This window comes from Solea solea, chromosome 17 (genome assembly GCF_958295425.1).
Source record: "Solea solea chromosome 17, fSolSol10.1, whole genome shotgun sequence".
NCBI classification, from domain to species: Eukaryota; Metazoa; Chordata; class Actinopteri; order Pleuronectiformes; family Soleidae; genus Solea; species Solea solea.
The window spans coordinates 19,096,601-19,115,528 of NC_081150.1; the positions used below are offsets into that span (position 1 = coordinate 19,096,601).

The 18,928-nt window shown below is 42.6% G+C and overlaps 1 protein-coding gene across 3 annotated transcripts in view; it reads left to right on the forward strand.

Annotated features, from left to right (window-relative positions):
- The window catches only part of ncoa1 (nuclear receptor coactivator 1), a 63,668-nt gene that overhangs the window by 35,918 nt on the left and 8,822 nt on the right, over positions 1–18,928 (forward strand). For all 3 annotated transcript variants that reach the window (XR_009233572.1, XM_058612511.1, XM_058612512.1), the window contains 17 exons: positions 222–328; positions 412–589; positions 3,357–3,536; positions 3,828–3,920; positions 5,670–5,810; positions 6,364–6,511; positions 7,773–8,736; positions 9,221–9,457; positions 10,765–11,086; positions 11,694–11,888; positions 12,822–12,942; positions 13,045–13,213; positions 15,063–15,329; positions 16,257–16,358; positions 16,968–17,424; positions 18,447–18,615; positions 18,710–18,899. Coding sequence is in view for 2 of the 3 variants with exons in the window: in XM_058612511.1 (XP_058468494.1) it covers positions 222–328; positions 412–589; positions 3,357–3,536; positions 3,828–3,920; positions 5,670–5,810; positions 6,364–6,511; positions 7,773–8,736; positions 9,221–9,457; positions 10,765–11,086; positions 11,694–11,888; positions 12,822–12,942; positions 13,045–13,213; positions 15,063–15,329; positions 16,257–16,358; positions 16,968–17,424; positions 18,447–18,615; positions 18,710–18,899 (4,040 nt within the window). In the remaining variant the exon portion in view is untranslated. The remainder of the gene's footprint in view (positions 1–221; positions 329–411; positions 590–3,356; positions 3,537–3,827; positions 3,921–5,669; positions 5,811–6,363; positions 6,512–7,772; positions 8,737–9,220; positions 9,458–10,764; positions 11,087–11,693; positions 11,889–12,821; positions 12,943–13,044; positions 13,214–15,062; positions 15,330–16,256; positions 16,359–16,967; positions 17,425–18,446; positions 18,616–18,709; positions 18,900–18,928) is intronic.

Sequence of the window (18,928 nt, forward strand, 5' to 3'; positions counted from 1 at the left end):
GCTAATTAAATGTGAATATTTTCATATGCACATTTGAGAACATAATCATTTCGAGGTTTTTGGTGTCACCAGACAACGTTTTTCAACATTTTATGGGCCAAAAAAACATCAATACAGTAACTGACACATCAGTTGATTATGAAAATAATTGTCAGTTACAGTCTTATTTGTGAGAATCCCAATGTTTGATTCCTGTTTTTTTTTTTTTTCCTTCTTGGCAGAGAAAGCAGCGCTTCTGTCTCCAGATGACGAGGTACAGAAGAGCGACATCTCCTCCAGTAGCCAGGGCCTGGTGGAGAAGGAGGCTCTGGGGCCCATGCTGCTCGAGGTAAACAACACAGACACACTGAGGTTAGATTCACTCCAGCTCCACACCCCTAATCTCACGTTCCTTTACTCCTCGTCACGCAGGCCCTCGACGGGTTCTTCTTTGTCGTCAACCGCGAGGGCCGCATCATCTTCGTCTCGGAGAACGTGACGAGTTACCTCGGCTACGCCCAGGAGGAGCTGATGACCTCCAGCGTCTACAGCATCCTCCACGTGGGAGACCACAACGAGTTCGTGCGGAATCTGCTCCCGAAAAGCCTCGGTGAGTGAGCATGAGCTGGGCCGCTGTTTCACGACACGCGCCAGCTTCAGTGTCCTCAAAATGTGACAGAAACTAACTAAAACCAGAGTAAAAAGGCCTGAATACAGATAGAGTTGATCCAATTCCGATACCAGTATCGGAAATTCCTCCTGAAAATGTGGGCATCGGTATCGGTGAGTACTGGAGTCCATGCACCGATCCGATACCACATAATTTATTAGAGCTCCGTTAGCTCTGACACGGTTCTTCTTCGCCGCTCTTGAAACAGTTGTGCTGTGCTGTTTTAGAGGTGTGAAGAAGAACTGATCACCCGACACCTGTAGACAAGGAGCTAACATTAGCTCATCATGTCGGCGGTTTGGCAGTATTTACCAGTTAGCTCCGTTAGCGTTGTTAGCTGCGCTAGCCACGAAAAGAGCAGTGCTACAACTAACCAGCGTGTTAGTTGTAGACACATACGTGTGTCCTGCGTATGTATGCCTCTGTTTTTAAAGTTTAGCGTTACTTCAGAGACTCATTTTAACAATGAGCCGGTAAATGTAAAAATGATGTCACCCGCGTCCTTTCCCTTTCAGTCGTCATGGAAACATGAAGCTCTGCCAGTGCTGCGGGGTTTGGACCAGAGTCAAAACAAACGTACAAGCTGAAAAACGAAATAACATTTCAGTTGGTTTATTGATGGTAAACACTGTCAGTTGGAGGATTGAGTATGAAATTTTAGTTTTGAACACATAAGCTTGGAAATGTGGAAAGAAACAGGCAGCGGATTGTGTGTGAGTGTGGGTGAGATGGAGGAGTGAGGGAATAATGAAACAATGACTGTTCACTGTGATAATGTTGTTTTAATTTATAGCTCCAACCTTGAGGAAAGACTATAGTGAAAATGGAGGGGGGGGGGTCTGATGAGGGTCGTTTGAGGACAAAAGATAAGAGTGCAGCAGGCGACAAGGTTACCGGGTTGTATTTTTTGTTGATCTTGTAATACCTTTTAGTTCCGTGCCAGTCACCACAGCTGTCCTTTCTCCTTCCTCAACAACCTGCTCTCACACAGAGAGAGACAGAGACTTGAAACAAATCAGTTTTTTAACCGCAGTAGAAACAAAAACACATAGATTGTTCTTATAGCCAATTGCCTCAGTGCATCTGGTTGTGATGCTTTCATGGATTTGTACTGTGTTATCTATAGGAATATAGATACCTATAGATTATTCCCTTAATGTTTTCTCTGTCGAGCTGTTCCGGTTTTCATTGATGTTTTCAAATCATGATTTGGGTAATGTTGGGCTGCAGCTAACCTTTATTTCCATGATGGATTAATCTGTCCATCCATTTTTTAATTAATCGAGTAATGGTTTGGTCTATTAAATGCAACACTGGTCAAAACTATAAGGATGATGTCCTTAAATGTCTCTTTACAAACCACAAGTATCCAGTTTTAATGACTTTGTTGTTATTTGGAACAAAGCAACTAGAAAATATTCAAATTTAGGAAGCTGGAAAATCAGAAAACTTAGTTTAATTCTTAAAGCAAAAATAATTCAAACCAATTAATTGTTTGTAAAATGAGTCCACAGTCAATTTAGTGATCGATTAATTGTTGCAACCCCTACGAATCTGCTTATCTTATTACAATATAGTGTAGTATTAACCATTGCTGTAGTGTAGTATTAACGGATGTGCTGCTTGGTTGGAAGCGCTTGTGTGTCAAGTGTCAAATACATGGCACAGTGTGAACTTAATCCCATATTGATTTTTAATCTATGTCAGCATATAAACTCTGCTGTTTTTCCCTCCTGACTTGATATGAACATCTTTATGGACATTACAGATATATTATTTCCCTCACTCTTCCTCCACTTAGACTCCTTTTAAGTTTCAAGTTCCCAGCGTGGTCAGAACACAAGTTTATGTCTGAAGTGAAAGTGAAAGTTTGTGCGGCGGTGGCTCAGGTGGTAGAGCAAGTTGCACTTCAACTGGAAGGTCGGGAGTTTGATTCCCACCTGTGCAAGTCTACATACTGATGTGTCCTCGGGCAAGACAGGGACAAGGAAGAACTGTATGAAAGTGTGAATGAATGGGTGATGAAAGTTGACTTTGTACTAATCTTTATGTGTCTGTTTTTAAAGCGATGTTAAAAAAAAAACTGCATCACAAACAAGAGAAGTTAAAAGACATGAAATAGAAATAAATAAAAGTAGAAAAACAGTAATAAAAGGGTAAGAACAACCATAATACTAGGGCTGCAACGATTAATCGGTGACTAAATTAATTGTCAACTATTTTGATAACCGATTTATCAGTTTTAGAGGGATTTTTTTAACAATTAATGCAAGCTTTCTGATTTTTCAGCTTCTTAAATGTAAATATTTTCTGGTTTCTTTGCTCGATTTGACAAAAAAAAATCATTAAAACTGAAAAGACATTTGAGAACATCATGATTACCAGGTTTGGTAAACGCTGATCTGCATTTTTTCAACATATAATTTTTCCCATGTTCTTACCCTTATGCCAAGTCATGTAGTTTTTGTAGTCAAACAAACAAAACAAAACTATAACAACAGGAAACAGTCGCAGGTTTTTTTTACTTTCTATAATCAACCAAACGTTGATACTGGCTGTTAACAGAACACGCCGTTTGTTTTCTTCATTTGTTTCTACGGTAAATGGCGACAGCGACTTCTCCCTCTGTGTCAAAGTGCAAGTGATAATCAAGAAACTCCCGTTCCTTCTCAAACACTCAACCGTCTTTGCTTAACGTTGTGTCCAGTGAACGGCGTGCCGTGGCCGCAGGAACCCAGCCGGAGGAGCAGCCACACCTTTAACTGTCGCATGCTGAAGAGGCCGCCGGACGAGGCCGACACGGAGAACCTGGAGGCTCGACAGCAGTACGAGATCATGCAGTGTTTCACCGTCTCCCAGCCTCGCCCGGTGCAGGAGGAGCCAGACGGTACGTATGCGTATGTTCATACATGCAGCACCAGGTCCCTTTCTTCGTTCCCGTCACTCTGTTGGGTAGAGACCTTCCAGGACTATTTATTATTTGGATTCCCTCGTGCGGTGTCCTTGATAAAACTGTGATGTGTTTCCCTGCATTGCAGGTTCACTGTGTTGTTTTAATCTCCACTGTAGTCAAGAAAAAAAACACACTCTCTGATTCATTTTGTTTCACACCCGTGCTGATTTAAAGTCACAAGTTCCTTTTTTTTTAAAGACATTTATTTGTCTTTTCCTTCCTCAGACCTGCAGAGCTGCTTGATCTGCATCGCCTGTCGCATACCTCGCTCGCAGGCGGTCAACAGTGAGTCTTTCATCACCAAGCAGGACCCCACAGGTAACACACACACACACACACACACACACACACACACACACACACACACACACACACACACACACACACACACACACACACAGACACAGCTAGACAAACTATGTCTATACATGCATATAATCTTAAAAAGAAAACTATTATTATGGATAAAGTATTTATTTTGGCACCATTTGCTGTCTTCACACTTCAGTAGATTGAATTGTATGAAGTTTCTCGTCACCTTTGCCTGTTGCTTTCACATTTACATGCATATGTTGTACATTTATTAAATACGGTATTGTGCAAACAGCAGTTATTTGATGCAGCTAATTTTTCCCATGACAACAATAACAGTGTGCAGAGTTTCCTCAATGTATGTTTTCATACGTTTCTGTAGCCGCACGACCGTAGACCGTCACAGCTGTCCAAAATAAAGGTCGACGCCAGAATTCTCAAATTCCAAATATCCATTTTTCATATTTAGGGTTTGAGCACAAGTGCGTAGAACCCTATTGAAACTGAAGGAGTTATTCTTTTTTTTCTTCTTCTTCTTCTTCCTCCAATTGAATCGCATTTTTGAGGCCCTGACTCAGACCTGGTGAAAAATTACGTGTGAAAGTGGTTTGGGGAATGATTGGATGAGGGAGGGGCAAATAACTGCTCCGCCCCCCAAAACCTGTTGGCCTGAGGAGAAAGTTTAACGTACATGCACGAAACTTGGTGTTCATTAGGTCGGGACGGTCAATAAATCTAGTGAAGACCTTAGCCCTAAAACGAACAAGAAAGCACTAATGGTATTTGAACGAACTTGTCCTAGAGTTTTCGTGTGATCACCTTTAATTATAGATTAATTTTGCTTCATAAATGTTTTTTTTTTATTGTGAACTAAATATAGTTCTCTCACAAAACAAACACTTTTATTTTGAAATTACCTGAACTATTGTCATTGCTGTATCATGATGGAATACCATGATATATATTTAGACTCACACCTACATCTAAGCTGCTTTTAGCTCCTCCATCACCACTTGTGTTTGCTGGCACTCACTAGATCGAAAAAAAGAGTAAAAGCATTTAAAACATTTATTTTGTTAAATTTAGCAGTGAAACCCCAAATAAATGTCTTTGAGTTACATTTTTATCCATGAAGGAAGTGTAACAAATGTCCTTTATTTAAAATACACTGATAAAACAATTGAATTAAACGTCCTCTCCTCCCTTTCCCAAGCGCATCAGGGAGCTACGGTGGCCTTGATGTGCCAGAAATGGTTGTTGTTCTTTTGTGAAAACACTCTGGGCTGCTGTAGAAAGCTGGTGCCCTCGGTAAAGCAAGGCCCTCGCCTAAAACCAAACAATTTTTACATTTTAAAGCAGTTATACACACATTTATTGGTCATATACTCATACATTGGATCTTTAAAGTCAATCCCACGACTGTGGAAGAGTCACTGCAGCAGAACAGTTGTGGTAGACGTATAAACAACAACCACATCCCCCAGAGTGGCTTCAGCCTAATAGATGCAGCGCTACATCAGCAGCAGCACAGTAGGTGCTGATGCTCCGTTCCCGAACAGAGTGGTCAGAAAAGTCGGTGCTCGGCAGGTTTCGTAACTTGGCGCAGTCTCTGCGGGCGGTACATTAAATCACCCGCTGCTGACCTCATAACTTCATCCCGTTATCTCCAACATTAACCAGCCAAAAAAAAAACACAGGACTCCAAACTCCTCATTCAACACTGACTCTCTCTCTCTGTATGTGTCTCACCTCCAGGGAAGATCCTCTCCATAGAAACCAGTGCGCTGCGAGCGTCGGGCCGGCCTGGCTGGGAGGACCTGGTCAGGAAGTGCATCTACGCGTTCTTTCAGCAGCAGGGCAAAGAGCCCTCCCACGCCAAGAAGCTGCTGCACGAGGGTGAGTCGCTGCGACAGAGTGATTTTTGTTGTCGAGTTTTCTTTTTCTCTCTGAAAACAACTTCTTTAAGCAGAATTTAAGCTACAGTCTTTCCTCCCACAGTCCAAAAAACATGCAGATTTGGGGATGAGGCAAATTGGCCATGGGTGTGAGTGTGGATGGTTATTTGTCTTCATGTGTCCCCATGATGGACTGATGACCCGTCCAGGGTGTGAACCCCGCCTTTCACCCTACGCCTGCTGTGATTGGCACAAAGCGGTAGAAGATGAATAAGATGGTTGATCCACCGTTGACTTCAGTGGAAAACTAATTAGATTTTTATCATCCAGGAAGCTTCCTCTTCAGTGTGTATGAAAACATCACTGTGAACAGGAATATATCAGGCTTTCAATAAGTGTATGCCGGTGAAAAGATTAAAAGATAAAGGGCCAAGTTTTGATTTGTCTCTGTTACTAATTTTAGTTGAGCATCTTCCGAGATATGAACATGTGGAGAAGGGAGGAAAAAAAGGACAAGATCAAAGTCTAATCCTTGTGTTGTTTTGTCTGTGCAGTGATGACACATGGCAGTGCCATCAGCCCGCTGTACCATTTCACACTAAGCGACGGCACCCAGCTCAGCGCTCAGACCCGCTGCAAGTTCTGGTGCCCCCCCAACCCTGACGTACAGCCTTTCATTATGGGCATTCACACTATTGACAGGTGCAGTCATGAACACACACACACACACACACACACGTATGTATATTAATGTACAGGGTTTAAAAGATCGAGCTGCTCATAATCTGTAACTCTCAAACCCATGCTACTGCAAATTGTACAGATTAGACCTTTTTCACATCAGATATTTTAACATGTCTTAGTGTGTTTTCTTTAGCATTATTTCCATAGTTGATTAGTCGGTCAGTTACTTTCTTTATTAATCGCTGTGTTGCTCCATGTAATACAGAAATCATTAAAACTGAATAATTTGGACATTTAAGAAAGATCATTTTGAGATTGAACATTAAATGTCCATAAAATGTTGGGAAACTGTGGAAAAATGTTCATTGGTGTTTCCCAAATCTCAAAATGATCTTTCTCAAATGTCCAAATTATTCAGTTTTAATGATTTCTGTATTACATGGAGCAAAGAAACCAGACAATTTTCCCATTTAAGAAGCTGAAAAATCAGAAAAGTCACTTAAACTGATTCAAGGATTATCAAAAAGCACTTATTTATTTGTTTATTATCAAAATAGTTGACAATTCATTCAGTTATGTATAAAGCTGAAGCAGCTAAATGAGATTTGGCCAACTTTAATGAGGCTAGGCCCTCGAAGATTAACGCAAACATAGGTGAACATCATCAGTTAGACGTTTTTTCATGATGTTATAAACCAAACAACTAGTTAATCGGGGAAAATGATCGACGGTACTGTAAATGGTTAATGAAATGATGACTGAAGGTCAATGTTGTTGTGACCTCAAAATATCAGAATTGTCTTTGAGGAAATTCAGACAAATTTGGCACAAACATTGAGTATTTTGGCTGCTTAAAACTCTTGTTCATCACTGTCATCATGTCCCCAAATATTGACTCACTGGATTATCTTTTTGAAAAAATAGCAGTGAGTCAATTTCTCCTGAAAAGCTCCACACTCAACACTGACTCATTATCTTGAATTGTCTAACAAGACGTATAGATACTGCCGGAATGATATACTGTACTATATGTCAGTGGTTCCCAAAGACTAGGTCGGGACCCACAAATGAGTCGCGGGAAATGTATTTTGGGTCCCCTAACAAATTTGCAAAACTTTCCCGACCTTTTAGCTAAGATTTTTGTGTATTTGTTCAAAATAAACATGAAGTGAAAATGAAGTTTCAGTTGATTTAACAAACGCCTCTTTTGAGGTTGACATTGTGCGTTCCTCTCTTGTCCCGTGGTCTCCTCTGGTTACAGTTGTCTTTTCTCCCCCAGGGAACACAACACTGCTAGCTCTCAGGAAAACACTACACCGACCCTTGGCAGCCTTGCTCAAGCTCCTTCCCGCTCCCCGACTCTTCTTCCCGGCAGCAACTCAACCCAAGGTTCAGGCCTCATCTCCTCAGGCCTTCACCCCAACAACAGCAACGCCTCCCCCCACGGACACAGCCAAGTCACGCCCACGGGCCACCTGACACCCAATCGGACGTGTCCCCAGCAAGTCAATAGCCCCTCCCCTTTGAGTAGCCCACTCACAGCCACCCCTACCTCTTTTATGTCACCCAGGATGACACGGGCCAGTCCTGGTTTAGGGGGAAGTCCTCGTGTACCGGGTAACCCCTTCTCTCCCTCCACGCCAGGCCTCCATTCCCCGACCGGGGCGCTGAGCAGTGGAGGCAGCCTCAACCGGCAGCACTCTGGTGGTGACAGTGGCAGTAGTGCCGGCGGCGGGTTAATGGGAACCTTCTCCCTGTCCTCTCCTGTCGCTCAGAGACGAGCCAGTACGCCCACCAGCACCTCAACGCGGCCTCCGTCTGCGAAAGCCCCGGTTGGAGTTGAAGGAGTGGGAGAAGACTCTGTTAAAGCCCCCCTTCCTTCTGCCTCACAGCTGGGCACGCCCAGACTCAGTCAGCTCCTGGACAGCAATGGAACAGCAGCTGAATCCAACAACCGCACCCACTGCACCTCAGCACCTCATCCCCCGAAACCACCTCCCCTCCCGCAGTGCCCGGCCTCCCACAGTACTCTCACAGAACGACACAAGATCCTCCACAGGCTGCTCCAGGACAGCAGTCCTAACGACTCGTCCGTCACTGCAGAGGAAGGAGGCAACAAGAACGACGTTGAGGTCAAGAGGGAGCCGCCCGCCAGTCCAGCATTTACCACCGGAACTAAATCCGGCACCAGAGAACCGCAAGACCACCAGTTACTCCGCTTTCTCCTGGACACAGACGAGAAGGTGACCGTTAAATACCAAGAACAGTGTGATTTTAGAAGTGTTTTTTCAAGGTTTTATCGATACTTTATTATCTCCACCAAAGATGTCTTGGTGATGGGTAGGTGATCACCCAGGTATGTTCCTATTAAACTGGTAAGAATCTACCCATAATACCTCTGTCAAAACATATCGGATTTGAACAGAATTTGGTATCAGATAATCTACCATCAGATTATTTCATGTGGATCTGATCCAGATTACGGATTTGGCAGCAATTTAAGTGTAACATGGTTCAGTCCCATTTAGTAAGACAGTAAGTAGAAGACTACTTACTGATCCGCATGGATCCAGAAGTATCTTTTGGACCAAAATGCAAAAATTCAGGTGTGTTTAAATCTCTGAGTGCTCTTTTTAAAAATAAATAAATATTTTTGCTTGTAATATCTATGAAAAAAATTCACCCTTTTAATTCCATCAAATATGAACCGACATTTATTGTCTTCAGGACTTGGGAGACCTGCCTCCTCCGTCCGCCCTCAGTCTGCAGACGGTCCGGGTTAAGGTGGAGAAGAGATCCAGCATCGACGGAGTGCCGTGCACGGGACTGTTGTCCTCGCCTGTAGCAGCAGGCAGCACGTCCAAGCCCGTGGGAGTGTCGGGCAGCTCGGCGTGCATCAGCCCCAAACCGAGTCCTGTCGCCGAGAGCCGCCGAGACAGTCGCAAGGACAGCAGAGACTCCACGGTACAGGACACTTGACCCTCTTATGACCGTTATAATGTTCTGGATTTATTTTGGTTTTGTGGCTGTAGAATTGTCAAAAAAAATTTCAGTGAGTGACTTTTGCTCCTTTTTCCAAGATAACTTTCACTTTCGATATCTGGCAGTTGTTCAAACATTTAGGGAATTAGGGTGCTGAGACACGCTGGTGAATCTCGTCTGTGATTGGACGCTTGTTCCGCTGTAAGTCTTGAGGGCAACCATAATGGGTCGCGGTCGCTTATTGTATTTTATATTTTTCTTTTTCTTATACCTGATTCGCAGATTAAACTTCATTGAAACCTAGATTATGAACAGAGACAGTGTAATTAAGTTATTTTTTATAATTTACTTTAATGATTATTCCATTGTGGGTTGTTTGCAGCTAGGATAGTAAGTGTGTCTCGACACCTGGTATAGGACCGGTAAAGGTTTTTGGATCTTGGATGTTTCATACAGTTATTTAAGTCCAAGTGTCTCAAGAGCTCAGACAACAAACGGAACAAGGTGTAAGTCACGTTTGCTGCCTCCTCAGTGCAATAAATGATCTTTATCTGAAATCACAAGGAGGATTAAATTCGCCGCGTTGCTCTTCTAATCAGCCAATGATGAAGAACAGAAAACCTGGATGTTTTCTTGGAGGATGGATTCAATAAGGCACAAAATGAATCTGTGCTGATTGGTTTCATGTGGTTTCATCCCCTCAAGAGTCTAATTTTGTCTTATATTGATTAATAAAGGCATAAATGTGTCGCCTTTGTTCTGCATTTGTCTCCGATCAGTCAGATAGTCATGGAAACCCCCCAATCATAACTATAACGACTCCGTAATCACAACAGGTGTCCATGTCAGACCGGGGAGAAGACACGGGTTATTGATCACGCGTGCATGCCACTGTTTCTCTCATTTACATAGAGTGTCAGGAGGAACATTTTTCAATCAAACAAAGAACTTCCTCCCTGGCGCTGCGTTTCCCTTCGCTGGCCGTCGCCCGACAGCTGTTGTAAATCAACTTGAACCTGTATTTTCTTGGACTTTGTCTCCACTGTAGGCTCAGCTACCAGCTGCAGCCTTTGAAGCTTGAAGACCTCTGACCTTTTGTCTCTCTCCATCTCTCTTTCGCTGATTATATGCCATGATTCCCCCCCCCCCCCCATGATCATTTTTGAATTGTCCACTCATCCATGGCGTTACACTCTTTGTCCGTCCGCCCCATCTTAACACCCCTGTCCTCCTCGTATCTATCCATTATCATTTGTTTCTGCTTTTGTTTTCTTCTTTCCCGGGTTCAGATGTCTGGTGGCCCCGTTGACGTGGACCCTCTCGCCCAGCTGCTGCCTGCACTGAGAGGCCCGAGTGGGGCCAAGCAAGGCAGCGAGGATCCGACAACCCCTGGAGGAGGCCCCCAGCTCCATTCTCCGGCCCCTCAGGTCCAGCTCCAGTCCCCCCTGTCCCAGCCCCAGTCCATCCCCCAGTTGCAGTCACCGTCGCCGCAGCTCCGCTCTCCGTCGCCCCAGCTCAAACTGCAGTCACCCACCCAGCTCCAACTTGGCGAGGCCAGCACTCCCCGCAATGTAAATGTGAAGAGAGAGCCTCCCGGCACTCCCAAAAGAGGTACAGCATGTTTATCTCTGTGTGTGTGTGTGTGTGTGTGTGTGTGTGTGATTTGCAACCACCAAAATGCGCATTGATACTACTGAAATCAGCCAAGAGAATGCACTTTGATTAAACTTCTTAAAATGAACACAGTGGTTATGTCCAACAACCACGTGGTGCGAGGCCACATTGTTTCTCATAATGCAATGTACAGTTATTTAAATAATGAATATATACTTCTGGATCGTTGTGAAGGTTTTATCTCACGTTATTCTGCCAGTATCAGATTCCCTCGTCACTGTATATGAATACTGACATGTACAGTATTCGTCTCCAGGTACAATGGTTGCATTTTCCTCTATTAATCGTGGTAACCAACAATAAAATGTTTCTCAGTGTTTTCTCAAAAGTCTAATGATTTCTTTGTTACGTGGAGCAAAGAAACCAGAAAATATTCACATTTAAGAAGCTAAAAAATCTGTGCAACTTGATGTAATTGTTTAAAAAGTCTCTTATCGCAACATCGGTTCTGTGCCCTCTAGTGGTTACTGGGTGGCATTGCAGTGCCAGTATTTTACTCTGTGTCATTTCTTATTCTCTTTGTACGCTTGATTGTTTTTTGCAGGACTCAGCGATGGAGGACCCCCCTCGGGCTGCAGTCTGCAGAGTCAGACGACCTTTGATTTCTGCAGTCCCCCCACTCCAGGCCAGGCACAGGTCCAGGGACAAGGACAAGTACAGGGAGACCTCTTCCAGACCTCCAAAGACAGCAGCCCCTTTCCAGAGATGGACATCATCAACCCATTCGGCTCAAGCACTGGTACGGGGACAATATTGAGCGTCAACATGTTAGTGTTACAATCCGATACATGTGGGAGAACCAGGTTTGGTCATTAGACAACAACAACAACACAAAAATGGCTGTCGAGCTTTGAATAGAAACTCGAAACCCCGTCCCATTGTGGACTTGACCCTTTCACACACCTGACTATATACCATGCACTGCAGGGTGTGTTGAGACTGTATTGGGTTACTGTAGCTTTATTGAAAAAAGAGGAGGACCATGCAGCGTCAACTGAAGCCAGGCTGGATATGTTATGTTTTTAAATATAATGTATACATTTATTCATTCAAAAACATGAAATCAAAATGAAACATGTGAGAGTGAGGGTGTGGTTGAAACCTGTCAATGGAAACCACGCCCCTGAAAATATATGAAACATTTCATTTCCTCAAATGTGTCAGTATTCATATGAAGTAAAAAGTAAAGCTCTATTTGAAAGAGTAAACAGAGAGAATGGAATGTTTTTCCACTCGTTCTCTTCATACAGACACAAAAGTTAATATTCCTTGGGTTTTCTGCTGGATTAAAAAGTCCCCTCTAATCTAAAAGAAACTCCCTTAAATTTAAATGCAAAGAAAGTGTGCAAAAATAAATATATTCATCTCAAAGCTGCTTAGAAAAAGTTTTTTTTTATCTCAGAAACTCCAAATTATTCATGACCTGTTGCATGTATTTAATATTTAGTTTATACCTTTTTTTATTGAAAAGTCTGTAAAGCTGCGGTACATCAGTCGACTTCTGCTTGAGTGACCAATAAACAAAAACATGAAAGTAATATAAAGCTTTATAATGAACCAATAATCAGTTCTGTCATCGTTTGTACATATTCACGAGTTGCATGTGATTATTTATTCCGAGATTATTGTTTTTTTTTGTAGTTTTTATTCAAAGTATTCAACTCTTTTTCAGGTTTAACCAAGTTGGACTTGGGTGACTCTCAGTTCCAGCCTCTGTCTCTGTCTCTGTCTGACACCTTGTCGTTCGATGGTCTCGGAACGTCTTTGCAGGCTCCTTTGGCGTCGCCACAAGAGTAAATATAAGCTTTATATATTTATTTATTTATTTGTTATTATAAATATAGTGAGAGAGATTGTTGTGATTGTTTGTTTCTTGTTTCTCTCTGCGTGAGCAGGCAGTGTGTGCCCTGCTCGCTGGACGAAGTGCTCGGCCCTCTGACCACACCCGAAGGCCAGAGTGACGAGAAAGCGCTCATCGAGCAGCTCGTGTCCTTCCTCAGCGGGACGGATGAGAGCGAGCTGGCGGAGCTGGACAAGGCGCTGGGTATCGACAAGCTGGTGCAGGTAGGCACACGAGCGAGTGAATCCGTGCCGTGACGAAAAAGATCCCTTTTTATTTTGACATTTATTGTTGCGTGGCTATAATTAAACAAAACATAAGTTTAGATGTTGTCAACAGAGCAAACAGCAGAGCCAATACCAGAGATTCCATTAAGCTGCAAAACTATCATTAAGTTTTTAAAGAGGTCGGATCGTGAGGCGGGCATGGCGAAGGTGAAGGAGATTCAAGAGGAAAAGTAAAAAAAAACATGTGACTTTTAATGTGAAATCTTCTGTTGTGTCCATCTGCAAGAGCAGGGGGCGGGACCACAAGTGGGGGCGCGGGACCTCAAGTGGTCTCAATCGAACTAAACCACGCGAGAAGTCGGCAAAATAAAAGTAGATTAGTATAACATGACAAGGGTTAGGATAGGATAGAGTAAGATTAAGCTTCTCTTCAAACGATACACCTAAAATTATTAAGTTAAAAAAATGAATGAAATAGGAAGATAAATAGAAACTGAAAATGAAAATGAAAAATGTGAACTAGGGCTGAATGATTTTGAATAAATGTCTAAATTGCGATTATTTTTGACTATGATGTTTGTTCTCATTTTCATTTAAATAACATGTTTAAAGTGATGTTTTGTTCAGTCTGCAGAATGTGGCGCGTATCGTCAGGACAATATTTAATCTAAAATGGTCATTTGATTATACACAAAGAAAATGGTGAATAAAATGCGAGTTGTCCAAGTGGTTCCACCCACTTAAAGTTACGCCCCCTGTCTTTCACTCTACAAGCTGTTTTTGATGAGATTAATCACCTGAAACAAAACAGTGAATCCAAAAAACAAACAAACCAGGTATTTTCAGTGCTGTTTCCAAGTTCTCCTCTCTGCAAAGGATGTTTCTGGAGCCAAAAATCTACCTGCTGCTTCCAGTTATTTCCTGGTTCCTGCAGTGGGAACACACACACACACACACACATACAGACCATGGGAAAGTCCCCGGGTTTCTGATTCTGGTTCCTGCGGTGGAAACACATCTCCATTTATTAAAACCCGCTTTAAATCCTGGTAGCCACCAATAATTAAAAATAGGGGACATTCCTCTTGATAATGTGATAAACACAACCTTTAATGTTGTAATGTTTGTAAAACTTGACCGAACATGAACTCTGTGTGTTTAGTTCTTATCAGGGATTCGTTGTTCATTGTTGTGTTGCTGTTATTGATCAAATAGTGGTTAAATGTTGGCATTGCGGCAAACAGCAGAGTCAATAACAGCAGGGATGACGTTAAGTGTGGAGATTTGTGTTTAAATACCTGGAACAAACTCCCAGAGGACAATTCATTCTTTTAAATCTAGAGCCTGAAAACCTACCTGTTTGCCACTGCGGTTAAATTAAAAATTTAATTATCATCATCATCGCTGCTGCACCTTATTTCCTTTTCTCCTCTATCTTTTATTATCTTTATCTGTTTTATTATTATGCCTTTTTAATGCTGCTGGATTTTCCTTCTTTTTCTTTATTGTAAAGCACTTTGAAATGCCTTGTATAAATATATGCTATATAAATAAACTTGCAGTATTTGAACTACAATTAAAAACCTTCAACATGTGTCTTCACAACAAGCCGCAGAGTCTTGTGCTCCTCAAAAGTGGAGAAATTAGCTATAAATTCACAGAATAATGTCAGAGAAAGTGCGGTTAAATATCCACATTCAGGTCCTCTTCAGTCGAAGACTTCCTGTGTTTTTGGGGGTGGAGCTGTCACAAGCAAAAATCGAACTAAAAATCCTGACTGTGACCTAAAAAACACACAGTTTCTATCGTGTAAACTTATTGTTCTATACTGTTCTTTTCTCTCCAGGGTGGCTGCTATGACCCGTTGCCTCACACCTACCCTCCCCAGTTCGTGCCGGCTCCCCCAGCTCAGTTTCCGTCAGAGCTGGCCACGGTGGGGCCGCAGGGTCTGGGCTTCGGGGCCCCCACTCGGGGGGCTTTCCCCATCGGAGCGGTGCCCAACATGGGCTTGAGGCCGGGCACGACACGGCCGCAGGGGATGAGCGCTCAGCTCAGGCTGCCGCCCAATCAGCTGCGTCTGCAGCTGCAGCAGAGACTGCAGGGCCCACAGCAGGTCAGCACGTTTTTATCCTCATGTCAGGCGTGAGAATCACATGATAAGATCTATGATTCATGATAATATGACATTATCGTTCACCTTTGTCCCCAAACATCTGCGGCCAGTGAACTTCCACTCACTTTTATAACCTTTACTCCTGTAAGAAGCGCCACCATGAGGATGAATGAATTAGTGACACTGTGACACTGTGACACTGGTCTGATATTTCAAAATGAAAATAAAATAAACGCAATAAAGTGTTAATTAATAGATGGAAGCGAAAATATGTTGACACTTTCCGTTCTTTTCTACAAAATCATCATTTACTCTGACATCGGCTTCATGTCAGTACCCTTTATTTACATCATTTCTAATATTGTACATTTTTAATGCAATCTTACACAGTTTGATTCACACCTTAATGTTTATTTTCACATTATTATTATTATACTTTAAATTGATGTACATTTAGTTTGAATAAGTAGTTTGTTTCTTTTGCTTTTAATAGTTGGTATAGATTTCCTTTGTGGAAAGAAAACAGTGATTTAGGTCACAGTAATTATGGCCTGCAGTTGACTATGTGCTCCATACAAAGCTTTTACGACACTTTTATTAACTTGTTATTCTTTGATTTCAACCTTTTTTTTCCTAGAAAGTCACATTTACGTTAAAACTGGCTGAACATTTTTTACAGCATCATACGTACTGGATACAGAAACAAGCGCAAAGCATTTATCAGATAATTAGAGTTCTGAATCCATACGATAACATAAGGAATCATTACGTTTTTAAATGTTCAACTCCTCAGCTTTGCTGTCACTCTTCTCTTGAGTACAGTCATTTTTAATTAGATCTAATAATCCCGTCTTCCTCTTGCTCTGTTTATCATCACCTGCTTGTTTTCTGAATTTTCTTTTTCCTCCCTCTTTCTCCTCGTCTCAGATCCAGAACAGACTGGCCGGCATTAACCCGTTTCCCGCAGGAGTGCAGCACGTGAACATGGCTGTTCGTCCGGGCGTCCAACAACCTCAGATGCCCTCGCAAGTGAGTCACGGTGGAGACTCACTCACTCACTCACCCACTCACTCCCTCCCTCCCTCCCTCCCTCCCTCCCTCCCTCCCTCAGTCTCCCCTTCTTTGCTGCTGATGTTCAGAAGTGTCTCAGCTGTCACTCACATCATGTACAGCAGCTGCACCCAGGCATTTCATGTGAAGAAGCTTTTATTTTGAAAGGTTTACATGTTTATTTTACATAACTGTGAAGGAGGAGTAAAACAAAAACTCATTATATAATTAGATGAAAATAAGCCTCCTTGTCACGCTCCTAAACAAAATCAGTGTGTGAATAAGCAAGTGTTTGATAGTAATATACCCTTAGCAACATGGAGATTGTTTTTACTGTGTTTACAGCCTGTAATGCTGCCTCCAAGTGGCCAAAATACAATTTGCAGCCTTTAAATATGAATTAAAATGCTCCAGTTAAAATATACAAACCAAATGTAAACATAGTTTATTTTAAGTGCTTTAAATATTGAGTAAAACTTCTTTAAAGCTGTAAAAACATGACATGACATGACTTGACTTGACTGTGTTTTAATTATTTAATAAAGACGATAATGTATAATAGCGACATGCTCCATGTTTCCTCGTCAGCCTCCACTGAACGCCCAGATGTTGGCACAGCGTCAGCGGGAACTCTACAGCATCCAGCACCGCCAGCGTCAGCTTTTCCAGCAGAAAGTCCTGCTGATGAGGCAGAACCTGGCAGCAGCAGCAGGAGGAGTAGCGCCGACTGGAACCGTGGGACCCGTCGGAACTGCCCGGGTCCCCAAAGGTCCGCCCACGACGCCTCAACAACAACAGCAGTCACCGCAGCAAGAACAGCAGCAGTTTAACTTCCCGGTAGGCTTCAACCCTCTGTCGGGAAACCCCCCTACCTCACCGAGTCACTTCAGCGCTCTGGACAACAAACTGTCAGGCAGAGTTCCTCTGAACAACCAGCCGCTCATGAGCAGCGTGCAGGGACAGTTCAACAGCAACAGCAACAGCAGCAGCAGCAACATCAACGCCTCACTGCAGCAGAGTCTGTTTCAGCAGTTTGGAGGCTCTGGTGAGTTCAGAAGGAACGTCACGTTTTCCCTGCTTCTGTAACGAGCTCATTAAACACCACTTTCACAATTTACATCCTCAATTTTCTATATTAGCACACGTTACTACTTTATCATCACTTATTACAAGCTGGCAGATGAATATGATTGTAAATATTCATTTACACTGTGTTTTACTATTGATATCGACACGTTTCATCCCCCAAAAACAACACCCAGTCGCCTGCACGTCAGGAGAAAACATCTCTGTGACTGTTTTGTTCGTGGTAATGACACAAGTAACAGTTTGAATATTTATTAGGGATGTCTGATACCAATATCAGTCCAATACTGTGGCTTTTTTTCATCCTTTCTAATTAAATGAAACTAAATATGTTACATTTTTGCCGTGAGATTTACCGCTGCAGCTGTTTGAAAAAACATAAAGCGTCAAATATCCTGTTCTTCTTTTATAAATGTGGGAATAATTAGCCCACAACATTATTTATGACTGTTAAAAATGTTTTTGCAAACAAAAACATTTTTATTCTTGTAGCTTGAATTATGTATTCATCTGATTTTGACCAGTATTTGAAAGGAGTAGACGATCAGTCATGATGATTTGAATTATTACATCATTATTACAGTTTTGCATATTTTTGTTCTCAAAACTTGGTAAATGTTGGTGAAAGTTTACATTTTTGGGAAAAGCTGTTTCATATATTGCTGAAAATATTGTTTATACATGAAGATTGGAGAGACAGAACATTAGTGTTTTTGTATTATTTATTATTATTATTATAATAATAATAAACAGTTATAGTTTATCAGATGGAGGAAAGAAACTGGCTAAATGTATGGACCAAAGAATTCACATAAATGAATGCTGTTATTTTCTAAAAAAATCAGCGTCTTCTGTAGAATTCGGTCGACCTCGAGTACCAGATACTGCTCATAGTTAACCAGTTTGGACCGGTCACCGGTCAAAAATGTGTTTTATGTAGAAGACGTTTTGAGCCCATCCGTTTTTCTCCCTTTCCCAAAGCCATGGTCCAGCCAGACCCGTCCTTCCCTCCTGAGATGAGCCCGACCAGCCCGTTATTATCACCTCAGAACCCAAACTCCCAGAGTCCTCTGCTTCAGCAAACCCCGCCCCCTGGCTACCAGTCACCAGACATGAAGAGCTGGCAACAGACGAGCATCGGCAGCAACAGGTCAGCAAGTGCCGGCAGTGGATTTCAGGCTCAGATGAGTAAAATAAAAATGTATCTTTCACGCCCCAACTGTGTTTATCCTCCTCTGCTGCAGCCTGTTCAGTCAGTCAGGACAGAGTGCAGGGCAGGCGTTTGGCCAGCAGGGGGTTTACAACAACATGAGCATCACCGTCTCCATGGCCGGAGGCTCGGCCGGTGTCGGCTCTTTACCTCCCATGGGGCCGGCGGTCGGCATGAGCAACAGTAACCTCAGCAGCGTGGGGTCAGTGTGCAGCGACCAGCAGGTGAGTGACGCATCAGTTTACTGTGCAGC